The 15,475-nt window shown below is 47.1% G+C and overlaps 1 protein-coding gene across 2 annotated transcripts; it reads right to left on the bottom strand.

Annotated features, from left to right (window-relative positions):
• Positions 1 to 2,411: 2,411 nt before the first annotated feature.
• LOC123397636 lies at positions 2,412 to 5,873 on the bottom strand. 2 transcript variants are annotated; one of them, XM_045092171.1, is made up of 3 exons: positions 5,624 to 5,872; positions 5,426 to 5,554; positions 2,412 to 5,341 (listed from the first exon to the last, which is right to left on the bottom strand). In XM_045092171.1, the coding sequence occupies exons 1-3, from the start codon at positions 5,742 to 5,744 to the stop codon at positions 5,091 to 5,093; spliced, it is 501 nt and encodes a 166-aa protein (XP_044948106.1). In that variant the 5' UTR covers positions 5,745 to 5,872; the 3' UTR covers positions 2,412 to 5,090. The 2 variants fall into 2 exon arrangements, with proteins under 2 accessions (XP_044948106.1, XP_044948105.1); XM_045092170.1 differs by having other exon boundaries at positions 2,412 to 5,554; positions 5,624 to 5,873.
• Positions 5,874 to 15,475: the final 9,602 nt, after the last annotated feature.

The raw sequence follows: 15,475 nt of genomic DNA, 5'->3' as shown, positions 1-15,475 counted from the left end.
CGAGTCCGAGCACCCTCTGTTGGACCATCTCCTGCAGCAGCACAACGACCTCTTCGACGAGCCTCAGCGTCTGCCGCCGGCCCGGGTATATGACCACCGCATCCATCTCCTGCCAGACACGGGGCCGGTGCCGGTGCGTCCCTACCGCTACCCCCAACTGCAGAAGGACGAGCTGAAGCGGCAGTGTGCGCTCATGCTAGCCCTGGGCATCATCTGGATCTCCACTTCACCGTTTTCGGCGCCGGTCCTCCTCGTCCGCAAGTCGGACGTCTCATGGCACTTCTGCATCGATTACCACGCTCTTAACGCTCAGACGCTCAAAGATAAATTTCCCATTCCGGTCGTCGACGAGCTCTTGGACGAACTACATGGGGCGTGCTTCTTCACAAAGCTCGGCCTCCGCTCGGGCTACCACCAGGTTTGGATCCACCCGGACGATGTCGCAAAGACGGCGTTTCAGACTCATCACGAGCACTTCGAGTTCTTGGTGATGCCTTTTGGCCTCTCCAACGATCCAGCGACTTTTCAGGCCTTGATAAACGACGTCCTCCGGCCCTACTTGCGTCGGTTTGTGCCCGTTTTCTTTGATGACATTCTTATCTACAACACGAAATGGGCGGAACATCTTCAACACGTCGCCATCGTCTTCAACGAGCTTCGAGCGCACCATCTTCATATTAAGAGCTCGAAGTGCTCGTTCGGGACGCCTACCGTCACCTACCTCGGCCACGTCATCTCGGCCAAGGGTGTTGCTATGGACGCCGACAAGGTGGCAACCGTTGCGGCCTGGCTGATGCCGCACTCCCCGCGGGTTCTCCGCGGCTTCCTGGGCCTCGTAGGCTACTACCGGAAATTTATCCGGGAATTCAGCCTCATCGCGTCCCCGCTCACGTGCCTGCTCCGACGCGACGCCTTCACCTCGGATGCGGAGGCCACGGAGGCGTTCGAGGCCCTCAAACAGGGCCTTACGACGGGTCCCATCCTTCAGATGCCTTACTTCGATCGACCGTTCATGGTCGACTCCGATGCCTCCGGCGTCGGGTTCGGCGCCGTCCTTCATGAGGGTGACGGCCCCCTCGCGTTCTTCAGCAGGCCTTTCGCCGCACGCCATCACAAGCTTGCAGCCTATGAGAGGGAGCTCATTGGTTTGGTGCAGGCCGTACGCCACTGGCGGCCATATCTTTGGGGACGGTCGTTCTGGATTTGCACGGATCACTACAACCTCAAGTTCCTATTGGACCAGAGGCTGTCTACCATGCCGCAGCACCAGTGGACCAGGAAGCTCTTTGGCTTTGATTTCACCGTCGAGTATTGTTCGAGTCGCCTTAACATAGTGGCCGACGCCCTGTCCTGCCGCAACGACCACGACGCTGACGCGGGCGACTCCGACGGGGCGGCCCTCTGCATCCGCTCAGGGCCCTCGTCCGCCTTCTTCGACGACATCGTTCGCCTACACGGGTTTCCCTCTTCGATTGTCAGGGACCGGGACCCGGTGTGCACGGGGCATGTCTGGCATGATCTCTTCAGGATGGCGGGCGTGAAGCTCCGCTTGAGCACGACGTTCCATCCTCAGACGGACGGTCAATCCGAGGTGGTCAACAAGGGGATTGCCATGTATTTACGTCGTGTTACGGGTGATCGTCCTCGTGCTTGGGTGGACTGGCTTGCATGGGCGGAGTACTGCTACAACACCTCTTATCACTCTGCCCTACGCGCCACGCCGTTCGAGGTGGTCTATGGTCGATCGCCCCCGCCCATCCTATTGGTTGGCCCGGAGACGGCTAGGACGGAAGCGGCGGGTTATCTTCTTCACAGCCGCGACGAGATGCTTGCCGAGGTGCGCCAATGCCTCGTTCAGGCCCAGCAGTTGGCCGAACACTACTATGACGGCCACCACCGCGAGGCGGAGTTCGCGATGGGCGACTGGGTGTGGCTGCGTCTTCTTCACCGTTCTACGTAGTCCCTTCACCCGCGTGCAAAGTGCAAGCTGGGCCCGGTAGCACGGGCCATTTTCCATGCTGGAGCGCATCGGAAAGGTGGCCTACCGTCTTCAGCTTCCGGACGATGCTCGCATCGATGATGTCTTCCATGTGGGGCTCCTTCCCGGGCTAGCAAAGGTGTTGCGGGCCCAACTACGTCGCAGGGTGTGGTACGTGTTGATCCAGTGGGAAGGCCTTCCAGATAAGGACGCGACTTGGGAGCAACGTGACGAATTGAGTCAACACTATCCAGACTTCCAGCTCGAGGACGAGCTGTTTGCGGAGGCGGGAAGAAATGTTATGACCGGTACCACGTACCAAGGGAGGAGGCCCAATGGGCAGGATTAGTTACGGGCTTAATTCAAGTTATCTTAGTTATCTTAGAGTCCAAGTTATCTTAGTTATCTTAGAGTCCAAGTTATCGAGATTATATAAACCGATGTTAACAACTCTTTTGAAATTAAGCAATATAGTCATAACTCTATTTCCCGGCTCCGAGAGGAGCCGGAACCCTAGCTGCGCCGTTGCCTTCCATCGCCGACGCCTCCCTCTCGAGCGCAACGGCATCCCGACGCCGGTCGCCGCGCGTCAGCCCTCGCCAACTCCGCTCCATCCCCTACAACCTCCGCCCTAGATCCGGTAGAATCCTAGCTGTTCCTACCAAGTTTGGACAATAAGCTTGGTGAGAAGATCTTGGGCTGGTGCATTGTCTTGATATAAATCCAGCACCTCTTGAAGCCAAGCAGGTTGGTGGTGTGATATGGCTAACAAGTGCTTATCAGGAGAGGCCCTGTGTGACAGAGCATACGCAACTCTATTTTCTGCCGCTTTTTTGTACGGAGTCTTGAATTGAAGCCCCACAACTTGGTAAATACTTTCTTTTGCCAGGAAGTGTGCAAACTTTGGTCATTCAAATGATCTAAGTTGCTATGATCTGTAAGAACCTAAACACAGCATGTTGTAAGTATGAATGCCACTGCTCTACAACAAGAATAATAGCCATGCACTCTTTTTCATAAGTAGAAAGCCCTTGAGTGCCAGGTCCTAAGCTCTTGCTCACAAATGCTAAAGGATGCACTTGCTGTAAAAGTACTGCTCCCACTCCCACATCACTTGCATCTATTTTGATAACGAATTCCTTAGAAAAATCTGGCAAGGCTAAAACAGGAGCTGTAGTGAGAGCTTGCTTCAAATGATCAAAGAAGTTTTGTGCTGCTGGAGACCAAACAAAAGGTACATTTTTGCGCAGTAAATGAGTGAGTGGTTGACTAATCATGCCATAATGCTGACCAAACTTGCGATAATATCCAGAGAGTCACATAATCCCATGCAATTACTTGAGATTAGTAGGCACATGCCAATTCTGCACAACACAGACCTTTGCTGGGTCAGTAGAAACACCATTGCCATCTATCACATATCCCACATAAGCAATACGGCACTGCAAATTCATATTTGGAGCTCTTAACCTGCCACTGGTGTTTTTGAAGCAATTGCAACACCTCTTTCAAATGCTGGACATGTTCCTCAATGGTCTGACTATAGACCAGGATATCATAGAAGAAGACAACTGCAGACTTATGCAGCACCGGAGACAAATCATAATTCATGACTTACTGAAAAGTTGGAGGGCATCTGTCAGGCCAAATGCAAGAACATTGAACTGGCAATGCCCATTGTGTGTGTGGAATGCAGTTTTATATTCTTCCCCCGATGCTAGACGAATTTGATGGTAACCGGCACGTAAATCTAGCTTTGAAAACCAAGATACTCCTGTCAACTCATCGAGGAGCTCATCAATCACAGGCAGACGATATTTAGTTTTCAATGTGATCAGATTAAGATGCCTATAGTCCACATAGAGTCTGCATGAGCTATCTTTCTTGCGGACCATGATAACAGGAGAAGCAAACGGACTGGAACTAGGTGAAATTACTCCAGACGCTAACATCTCTTTGATTTGCTTTTCAATTTATGTTTTCATTTCAGGAGAATATTAACAGGGCCAGATATTTACTGGTTGAGCTCCTTCCATGAGAGGAATGTGATGATCACAAGCATATTGATCCAACACTTCCTGTATAGGTGCCGGAAGAGGAACATTAACACCTTTGTCACTGTCTGGTTGGACCAAATGGAGCTCTGCCACTTTGCAATTAAAGGATACATGGGAATAGCCTTGTAAGAATACATGAGCTCCCTTATACTCAAATGCCAACCACTTCTCAAGCCAGTTGATTTGCATTGTACCCAAAGAACAAAGCCAATCCATGCCCACTATACCATGTGTCAATGGCAAACCTCTGAAATCACATTGAAAAGTATGCCGTCCAAAATTCCATTTGCACTCAGGAATTACATGAGTGCAATTGAGGTGACCCCCACCAGCAATTCACACTGTCTGTTGCTTAGATAATTATTGTGTTCCCGGTAAATGAGCTGCAAGACGATCACTAACAAACGAATGGGAACTGCCAGAGTCAAGAAGCAACACCACATTGTGCCCTGCGATCTCACAGTCCAGCTTGATAGCACCTGAACCTCCTGTTGCTGTCTGGGTATCAGCAGATAAGAGCATCAAGTCCATATCACTATCATCTGAATCAAGTGACTCTAAGGCAGAAAACTCCAACATCTCTTGGACCACATGACGCTGGACAATAGTGCTACACTTATGTTCTATGCCGTAACGTTCTCCACAAATAAAACAAAGGCCCTTGGCCGTGTGGTAAGCTTTCAATGTAGCCAAATTATCATCAGTAGTAGGTGGTTTAGCTCGCTCTGTTGGTTTTGTTTCTTCAAAACTTTTGATTGATAGAACTCTGCCAGGGCGGTAAAATTAAGCAGAACATTTCCTGTACTAAAGATGTTCAGCTTCACACTCCCCCGTCTCTTCTTGTACCACAACAATTGAGTAAGTGTCCAGATCTGCAGGACGTTGCACAACCACAATCATTCAAACACTATATTTCAACCCATCAACGAAGCAAGTCGTGTAATCTAACATATCTGGTTCAGTCTCATAAGTTGTTAACTGATCCATGAGTTTAGAGAACTCGTTGATATACTCTTCAACAATTAATGTTTGCTTCAACCGATACAAGTTTCTCGCTAACGATTGGTGTTGTTACGCCCAAATCTGGCAAGCACTTCAGCACAAAATTCCTCCCAAGATGAGCGCACAAACTTGTGTTGGACAGAGAACAACCACCAAACTGCAGGTCCTTCAAACTGCATCGTAGCCGCAACAATCCAGATCTCTGTATCAAATATCTCAAAATAATCCATGCATCTCGTTTGCCACAGCTTCGGGTTCTCTCTATCAAAGCGAGGAAAATTGACTGACGGTGGTTTTCCATGCCCTGACGAAGAAGCTGACTCACTCCTCTTCTCACGGTGCAATAGACTCAAGAATGAATAATTTGGGTGAATTGGTTCAGGTATACCTCTCATTGGCGGTGGAACATACGGTGCTCCAGCGCCCAAACTGGTGCCCCGCACTACCGTGGACGAGCGAAGGCCACCATGCAATACCTCAGCTACCTTGGGAGAATGCTCAAACCCACCCGCATCACCTGCACGAGGAGAATTACCCTGGTTGCTTCACAGTTCCTGGATCTGCTTGAGAAGATCGGCTTCCGCACCATCGGTGTAGGCTTGCATGTTGTTGACGATGGTACTCATCGCCGCCTCCAACGCCTTGTCGACCGCCGTCCCAACCGAGCGCGCCACCGCAGCCTCGACCGCGCTCCCCACCACCGCCATGATGAGCGCATCGAGCTCCTTCTTGTCACACCTGATACTAGTCCATCAGTGGACATGGAATAGGTGAGAAGGAACTAGACTGTAAGTGTGTGGGCTAAATCCGTGAGCGTGGGCCGCCTGTGGCCTGTCAGGTGGAATACTTAACCCACCATTTAAGTCTGAACTCGATATGAAATGAGATAAAATTAAATCCCGATCTCGCCCTTCTTTGTCTCTCTCCTTCCTATTCTTTCCTCACCTAACCCGATTCCCCTTTCGTGCGGCCGATCCCCATCCTCTAGAGTTCTTCGGTCGTCACAATTGGTATTAGAGCCACCTTTTTTTCACCATTGTCCGATCCGCGTCGTCACACCCACATCCTATCGGTAACATCAACTGCATCAGGTGCGAATTTGCTTTGATGAATTCGCCCAGAATCATGTGCATGGTTCGATTTGTTCGGAGCGGGAGCAACGGTGCCGTCCAAGCCTTGTGCGCAGACGCGACATCTCATGGCCACCATGGAGCAGCAAACGTCGAACCTCACGACTCTTATGGAGAAGCTGCTCGAGAGCTTCGCCGAGGAGAAAATTAAGGCTGGTAAAAGCGTGGAGGTGCATGCTGCATTCAACCAGCAAGTGTCGCACGAGTTGCAGAGCCTGTCGAAGCAGATCGACCTCACCCAAGCCGAGGTCGACGACGTTCGCAAGGGGGCTTCTACCTCGGCCTCGTCGACTCTCACCGGTACATCTGACATCGACAATGCTCCCACGGTCGTGCTTCACACACCGCCTCCCAAGGAAGGAGTCCAGCACCCCGCGCCACCACCACCACCGCCGGAGCCACATGCTGCACGACATCCTGCTGCCCCACACCCGACGGTGTTGCCCATTCCACACGCGTTTGCCAGCAACTAACTGCCTGCTCGGTTGGTCAACGAGGGGCCGCCCTTTCTTCCCAGACCACCGCCACCACCAGCTCCACCCGAGCACGCCCAGCAGCATCAGCCAAGGGAGGAGAACTTCACCAAGCCACCTAAACACAGTTTTCCCCGCTTCGAGGGAGATGGTCCGCGACCGTGGCTGGATCGTTGTCTGGCTTATTTTGTGCTCTATCGTGTGCGTGAACACAACTGGGTGGCAACCGCGGCTCTCTATGTGGAGGGGCATGCAGCGCTCTGGCTTCGAGCGTTTCGACAACAACATTCCACTCTTCAATGGGATATGTTCAGCCGTGCTTTGATAGAAGAGTTTGGCCCAAAAGAATTCGAGGCCATCATGCACAATATCTTGCAGTTGTGATAGACCGGCAACGTGTTCGACTACATGTAGCAATTTGAGGCCTACATGTATAATTTGCTAGCACTGGATGCCACTCTCAGCACGAAATTCTTTGTCACCCAATTTCTGCTGGACCTCAAGGATGAGCTTCGCGCTGCGGTGCGCATTGAGGCCCCCAATAGCATCACAAGGGCCACTGCTTTTGCAAGGATTTAGGAAGAAGAGCTGGAGAACCAACACCCCAAATCGCGACCCTTGCCCGCAGGAAGACCACCACCAACACTGTCCTTCACTATGCTACCACCAGGGCATCCACCAGCAGCAACATTGACAGGACGAGCAACACCTCCACCACGACCGCTTGCAGGCGTCAAGCCAGAGATGGTTTCGGCCGTGAGCGACGGTTAAGCAATTTCAGACATCAAAATGGTCTCTGTTTTCGCTGTGGGGAGAAGTATTCAAGGGAACACCAATGCAAGCGCTCTGCTCAACTGTTGATAATTGAGATAAGAGAGTATGGGGAGGTACTACCAGATGATGCGGTGCGTGCCCTCGAACTTCTTGATGAGCCAGCGGCACCTGAACCAGCATGTTGTGTGTTGTCAGCCAACGCAGTTGAAGGCACAAAAACTGCAGAAACTATTCGCCTACGCGCCACTGTTTGGGGTCATACCATGTTGTTACTAGTGGATTCGGCAGTACCCATAGTTTCGTCAATGCATCCTTCACCACACGCATCACCGCGATGACCCAAACCATATCCAGGGTGTATGTTCGAGTGGCCAATGGTCAAAAACTGCAATGCACATGAATTGTTCCACAACCGAAATGGACTGCACAAGGACACAAGTTCAGTACATACATGCGCGTTCTACAACTCGGGGCCTATGACACAGTCATAGGAGTCGATTGGCTTGCCCAACATAGCCCAATGCAGTGTGACTGGAACGTGAAGACCATCCAATTTGCTGGCGAGGGGGCACTAGTACACCTCAGAGGTGTCATATGCGAGTCAACTGTGGCAGCTGCATGAGGCAAATGAGATCTGGGGGCTGCTCTTCTGGACATGCAGGACCTATCGTCACACAATTAAGAGGAACCTATCCCTCCTGTAATTAAACAAGTGCTCACAGAGTTCTGAGACATATTCGAGGAACCCACCACTATACCGCCTCACAGACAGTATGACCACGCCATCAATCTGGAACCTGGAACAGCACCAATCAATTGCTGACCATACCGTTACTCACCAATGCAGAAAGACGAGATCGAGCGGCAAGTTATGGAAATACTACATACTGGGCTGATCACACACAACATGATCCCGTTCTCAGCTCCCGTATTGTTGGTAAAGAAGAAGGACGATACTTGGAGGTTTTGCGTGGATTACCCTTGCCTCAACTCTATCACCATTAAGAACAAGTTCCCTCTCCCCATCATAGATGAACTCTTGGACGAAATCTAAGGGGAAACCATCTTTTCCACGATTTGAAAGTGCGTTATATCGACTAGAGGGGGTGAATAGGAGATTTTTAGAATTTCATCACTGAGGAAATTACTTTTGAGGAAATTCCTCACCGATGACTAACTTGCAGCGGAAACAGCAAAGGATCAGGGGTGCAAAGTATCACTGCAACAGTTTTCAAGAAGAGGAATATGAAAAACAGTTTGCACAGTACGCCGGCACAGAGAAAGCAGGTGAGGATTAACTCGCGTGAAGAATTCGAGGTTGAGGAATTTCAGAGAAAGTCTTCAGGAAATTCTTCAAACAGTAACAATGAAAATCTTCAACATACAATATTGAGGAATTGAAAGAGTTGAAGAAATAGAACCCATATCACAGTGAAGACAGTGGTTGATGACCCAGTTCCAACTGTTGCGACAGTTGTACGTCTGGTTTGGAGCAGCTTGGTATTGAAACCAAAAGAAACATAGTCCCGGGACACACAGTCCCTACCGTATTCTCCTTGAGCTAAGGACACACAGTCCTCGCCCAACTCTCGTGGTAAGTCTTCATGGCAAACTTCCAAACCCTCACAAACTTAGTCACCCGACGTTCTACAATTGACTGCTGGATTACTCTAGACCATGACGCCTAACCGTTTGAAGGATACACAGTCCTCAAAGGTAAAAGGCTTCAGTTCCACACATGAACAAATTCTTCAGTGATGCTCAATCACTTGGTTTTTGGTTTCTGGTTTGGTGTTTGGGGTATTTCCTCACTGATGATTTACTCTGGAAGACTCTAGGGAATTTGGCTTGCTCTAAATGACAAGTGTCAGTTTCTATGGAGCAGCCAACCAGCTAATGGTTGTGGGGGGCGGCTATTTGTAGCCTACGAGCATCCGTCATGATTTGACATTAATGCCCTTAAATAATATGACCGTTGGTGTGGATAAGATCGGTGATGTGGCGCGGATTGCGGCAGCGGTCGAGACCCTCAACTGTGAGAGTCTTCATGTCTCTCATATTCCTCGCTTGAGGCTTTTGGTAGGATTAGGCTTGGGTTGAGCATCATGAGGAAATTCATTCTGAAGTGTTACCTCGACCCCCTTTAATAGTACGGTGTTCTATGACTCAAGAGTGAAGTAAAATGAAACAGAAAGAATAAATCTTCACACTTCAAAGTCTTCGGATCATTTTTTTTAGGACACACCGAATTCCTCATCTTCAATATCTTCATGAGGAATATCAATTTTATCGCGATTTCTTCGCGATCAAAGTCTTCAGCAGAAGACCAATTTCTTCAGCCAAAGATATACATTTTTAGGGGTCGGTATTCGTCGAATATTTCAAACTCCTCATCAACTTATAGATCATGTGTACACTCATGAACACATTAGATACTTAACCTATAAGTCTTCAAACCACCAAAATCACTAAGGGGTACTAGATGCACTTACAATCTCCCCCTTTTTGGTGGTTGATGACAATTAGGTTAAGTATTCAACGGGGATAAAAATATGAGGTGTAAATACTCATTTGAGGAGTATGAAATCAAGATACAGAGAGACTCCCCCTGAAGATGTGCATATCTTGAGGATTTTGCTTTTCACAGCAAATGCACATTGATGATTTATGTCATGGAGATCTCCCCCTTATTCTTGTAAATCATGCATACATATGAAGAATTTGAGAATGCATGATGAGAAATGGCATGTGACGAATTTCAGCTTGTGTGCATTAATATTTTGAGGAATAAGCATGCGAAGAAAAGCGTTCAAAAGCGTCAGAGTACCATCGGGCTTAAGTTACAACTCATTACATAAAACACTTTAGAAGAGCCAAGAGTTTGTAACTTAATAAAGTTCATAAGCCCCAAAATATATCCCGCGTGAAGACTAACTCTCAGATTTCTCCCACTTTGTCATCAAGTGACGAAAAGGGACAAAACTGAGGACTAACGCCCCTTGAAGACTTTCACTTCTTGGCTGATGAAGAAGACGCGTGAGGATTCTTGGCGGGCTTCCTCCTTGGGCCGGTGGCAGTGTCTTCTTGATCTTCATCAGATTATGCAGTGCAGAATGAAGAAAAGGAGTTGTCCTCAAGGTTTGGAACTGGGATTGGCTTGAATTTCCTCTTGGGAGGCCACGACCAGTCGAAGTCTTGAGTAAATTCCAATTCATCAAGTTCTTCTTGAGTCTTCAGATGAGCCAAAGTGGCCCAGGTGCTATCAAAAACCTCATGAAGATAGTAGTGATTTTTCTTCACTGCATTCTGGGTCTCATTGAGGGTTTTCACAATGGCGTTGAATTGACATTTTACCCATTTGTGATTCCGATCGACCTTCTGATGAAGACTGAGGAGTAGTTCCCGGTTAGTCATCATCCTTGGTGCAACAGGGCTTGGTGGCTTCTGAGTTTCAGTATCATCCCATGAAGAATATGCATCTGGTTCAAGAAACTGGCCATCAAGGGGCCGACTACCTTCATCTATGACTGATTTTCCTTTTCCTTCAACAGGCTCAAAAGTCTTCTTGTTGACTCTGATAGGAGGCATATATCCAATGTGATTATTGAAATCAGCATGATAGTTGATGCCTGACCTGCGTCTGATGAATCTCATGATCCATGGAGCATAAATCTTCAAGTCGAAGGGTGACATAGCATTGTCATCCAGAGTCCTCAGGAAGAAGTCGTGAAGGTTTATAGGGATGCCATGGATGATGTTGAAGAGGATATTCTTCATGATGCCTACAACATCTTCTTCATCGTCATGGCCCTTAATTGGAGCAATGACACTGCACACAATCTTGTAGACAGTCCTGGGTTCATACTTCAAGTCTTGAACCAGAAAAGTCATTCTGGAGGCTGATCCTTGGGCAAAGGCTTCATGAGGACTTCCATCAGCTTATTGGGCAACTCTCGTTCATCATACATCATCACAACATGTTCTGAAGTAATTGACACCGGAAGTACTCCAGCAGCTCAGTGGCAGGGGCTTTGTAATGTGTGTGATGTGTCATCCAGTCCAGCACCCAAGTGTTGATATCCTTCGGGTCTCCAGAGATGTGCAAAGTTGCATAAAATTGAAGAATGATATCGCTATTCCAATCACAGATATCAGTGCAAAGTGGCAGCAGTCCGGCTTCATGAAGAACGTTGAGGACTGGGGCGAAGCAAGGAATTTCTTCTAACTCAACATGATGAATATGCCTGTGCTGAAATATTTTGTTTCTTCCATAGAGCACAGATGCATAATAGTTGAGCTGAGTCCTTGTCCAAAACTTTATGTGTCTGATGTGAAGCTTGTCAAAAGTATTGTAGCCGATGAAATACATATGTTCTTCATAGAACGCTTCCTTCTGAAACTTTGGCCTTTTTGAAAAAGGCTGATTTTGCATAGGCTGAAGATTATGTTGCTTCTCTTGGGGAGATGCTATCATTGCAGTCTCAGTGTTGAGCACCACAATAGCAGTTTTAGTATTGGGTGCAGGAGCATTTTCTTCAGCCTGTACCTCAGGTTGAGGATTTTCTTCGGCCTGAACATCAGGTTGAGGATTTTCTTCAGGTTGAGGGTTTTCCTCTGGCTGAGGATTTTCTTCTGGGTTTTCCTCAGCTTGAGGAATTTGCTTGGAGGAGGAGGCAAAATCTTCAGCTGTTGCAGCTGATCCTTGTGCAGTTTCATCACGCGTCTTGTGAGGAATGAAGGACAGAGGAATGTCATCAATTTGAATTTCCTCATCCATGGTTTCATCAGAATCAGCGTCTTTCATTTCCTCATCAACTGGAATCTCCTCATCTTCTTCTGGAATGACATAGTCAATTCCGAAGGGGACCATAGTGTATGATGGAGCTATCTTCAGAGGCACATCATCCAGTGGAGCAGTTTCATCAAGAGTCTTTTGACGCTTGGCCTCTGAGGATTCTGCAGTTAAAGAAGCTTTTCTTTTCTTTGCTTCTTTCTCGGCAGCCTTTGTTTTCTTCATGTCTGATGCAGACGGAATCATTTTGTTCACCTTTGAGGACCGAGGTGAACGAATTTTATCTTCAGGAGCACGTGGAGTATCAGTCCTGGCAGTTTCCTCAGCTGAAACATTTTCGTCAGCTGGAGCAGATTCATCAGCCGGAATGTCCTTAGCTATTTCCTCAATAACCGGTGCATCAGCACGACTTTCTTGAGGCATTTCCTCAGCAGGGGTTGCTTCTTATTCATCTTCCTCCGTGAGCTGAACAGAATAGCTGGGTTCAGACTGCTCAGGCTGCGTTGGTTTTGCTGGAGAAGCAACCTTCTTGTTGTATTCATAAACTCCATTGGTTGCAAGATTGATGAAATTGGTCTTGAGACTTTGACGATCAGATAGTTTAGTATACTTGTCAGTCAAAGTCTTCAGTTCCGCCTGGGTTGACACGAGAGCATCAGACGTCAGGTTTAGGAGATTCTATATGAGGAATTTCTCCTTCTTCATCTTTGCAGCCTTTTCTTGCTTGGCTTGCGTCTCCTTCCATTTGTCCTCATTGATGAATGTGTCCACCATATGGCTGATACCAGGGGGAAGCTTCAAGTCATCAATGGGTGTGTTAGGGTCATCATACCAGACATTGATGTAGTCCAGCAAGACTTTGGGTCCATGGCTAGAGGAATAGCGCTGCCTGAAGCTTGTGCGACGCGTTCCTGCTTGTTTCGGATGATGGCTTGAAGAGTTTCATCATCATATTCATCACTTCCTTCTGATGCAGAAGGGACTTTGATGAATTTGCTTGGGCTGGGTCTGATGCCTCTTCCAGCAGTCATTTTAGTCTTCAAAGGTGTTGGTGAAGACTTTATATCCGAGCTCGTGGCACATGGAACAGAGGAGCTAGAGTGAGCAGGTTATTGCTTGATAATCTACTTGTGCTCAGGCTTTGAAGCTTGTGTGGCTGTTAAGGGTTTTGGCGCATGCGCAGCCTTCTGAAGCAATTGCTCTTTAGGCTTTGAAGCCTTTGGTTTCTGTGGCACATGCTTCACTTGAGGAATAGTGTGCCAGAAGCTTCAGCAGCAGAGGAGGTGGCTGCAGTAGCAGCAGCATATTCCTCATTGAATTTCCTCACCGCAGCTTCTGCTTTCTTCTAAAGCTTAGACAAGTGTTTGTCTTTTGTCCTCAGGATAATCATCAATAGTTTTGAGGCTTGAAGGATGTGCAACCTGATGATCCTCGAGAGGAGGCCTTTTGCCTGGTGGCTTAAGGGCGAATTTCTTCGCATACTTTGGAGTGACGAAGCGGTATTCCTTCCATTCCTTAGCCCACCTGCATTTTATCTTTTGAAGCCTGATTTTCCTCTTAGGCATTGGTTCTTGCTCATCTGGCGTGCAATAGTCAAGGTATATATCCTCAGGGATATCACTTGCAGTGTTTTGTTTGAGTTTCTGGCCACCCTTTTGCTTTCTGTCATCTTCCATTTTCTTCAGCTGAGGCTTTTGCTGAGGAATTTGCACTCTTGAGGATTCTGATGACACTGGCAAAGTTTCTTCAAGAAATGCTGCAAATGAGTTAAGTTGATGAGAACCTTGAGATTCATCAGCTGACATTTTGTACCCGTGAACAGAGTATAGGTGTGAGGAATTTGGAGAGGTCATACGCGTTCTCAGATTTGAAAAAATTGAAATTTTTAAAAGTTGAAGAATTTGACAAGTGTGTTGAGGAATTTGTCTAAGTACTCTGATCTTGGGTTCCGGAGTTGTACAGATTCGAAAATTTGCACAATTGAGGAATCACGTGAAGAATTTTAGTGGCTTAGTGAAATTCATCAAGTGTTTGAGGAATAGAGTGTGCGAGGCTGATAGACACTGAGGAAAAACAGATTTCTCGAATCTAAGGTAAAATAGTAGATCGAAAGGGACAGTGAAAATACGTTTTTATTTACCCTATATGGCAAGCACAAAGAATAGAGGGAGCAACAGTAGATGCTCTTCGGTTCGAGTCCGCTGCGTCCTAACTTGGCGACAGAAGACGGCTACGGCGACGGCGGATGAAGATATTCCGCTTCTGACGTGAGCTCGGCGATGGAGAGGTCGAGGTAGTGAAGCTTTTCCTAGCCGGCGACGAGATTTATAGCGGTGGAACTAGGTTTTGTTTGTGGACGAGAGAGGGTCGAGATAGAGAATGAAGAGTTTGGATAGAGGGGGTAAGGGCATATTTATAGCTCAGGTGAAAACTGTCCGACCGATTCTTTCGGACCGAACTGCCCTTGCCTATTCGTCTCCGCACAACACGTGTGGCCAGAGTTTAAAGCGGTGGAGATTGTGCTTATCTGCTCGTGGGAAGTGGGGTTTAGTTACTGTGTAACAATATAAAAATCATTTTTGAGAATTTAGGATTTTGTTTCAAAATCATCAGCTGACAAGGACATAGTGAGGATTTTGAACAAAGTTTCAAGTAGAACGCATATGAAGAATTGAATTGATTGGGTGAGTAAAGCATAAGGAGGAGTAGGGTCTGATCACATTCACTTAGATGAAATATCAAATTGAAGAAATAGCTATAAGTGAATGCTGTTGAGGACTTTGAAATCACATCCTACCACCCAGGGGTAGTTACCCCACATGTTCAATATACTACCATGCGGGAGTATATATACTAATTTATCATTTTAATTATGTTCATATACTATATACAAGATTTTTCAAAGTGAGTTACATGAAAAAATTACAAGTTGACCCATAGTTTTTATTATATTTGTGAAATACATATATATTTGTATGTAAAAAAGAGCATACACAAAATATGATACATACTACCAAAAAACAGTATATAACTACCTAAACATGATTATATACTACATACTACGCATACATACTCTCCAATTTGATACATACTCCATACAACATACAAAACGCAAGTGGTGGTAACTACCACCGGTGGTAGATAAAATTTGTCCTATATATATATATCTAGGTAAATGAAAATCATCAAGTGTTTTGAAGATTTTGACTAACTTGAGAATTTTGTGACAAAGCGTCAGGTTGATGAATTTCAGCTTTGAAGAAAAACAA

Source organism: Hordeum vulgare, chromosome 5H (assembly GCF_904849725.1).
Source record: "Hordeum vulgare subsp. vulgare chromosome 5H, MorexV3_pseudomolecules_assembly, whole genome shotgun sequence".
Classification (NCBI taxonomy): domain Eukaryota; kingdom Viridiplantae; phylum Streptophyta; class Magnoliopsida; order Poales; family Poaceae; genus Hordeum; species Hordeum vulgare.
The sequence above is the reverse complement of the archived record's forward strand: the minus strand, read 5'-3'. Positions and strand labels throughout refer to the sequence as shown.

Excerpts from the sequence above, each read along its gene's own strand:
- LOC123397636 (XM_045092170.1), bottom strand. The coding sequence starts at position 5,744 with ATGGCGGTGGTGGGGAGCGCGGTCGAGGCTGCGGTGGCGCGCTCGGTT. Across the intron at positions 5,555-5,623 it reads CATGCAAGCCTACACCGATG|GTGATGCGGGTGGGTTTGAG; the intron begins GTGCGGAAGCCG and ends CTCCTCGTGCAG.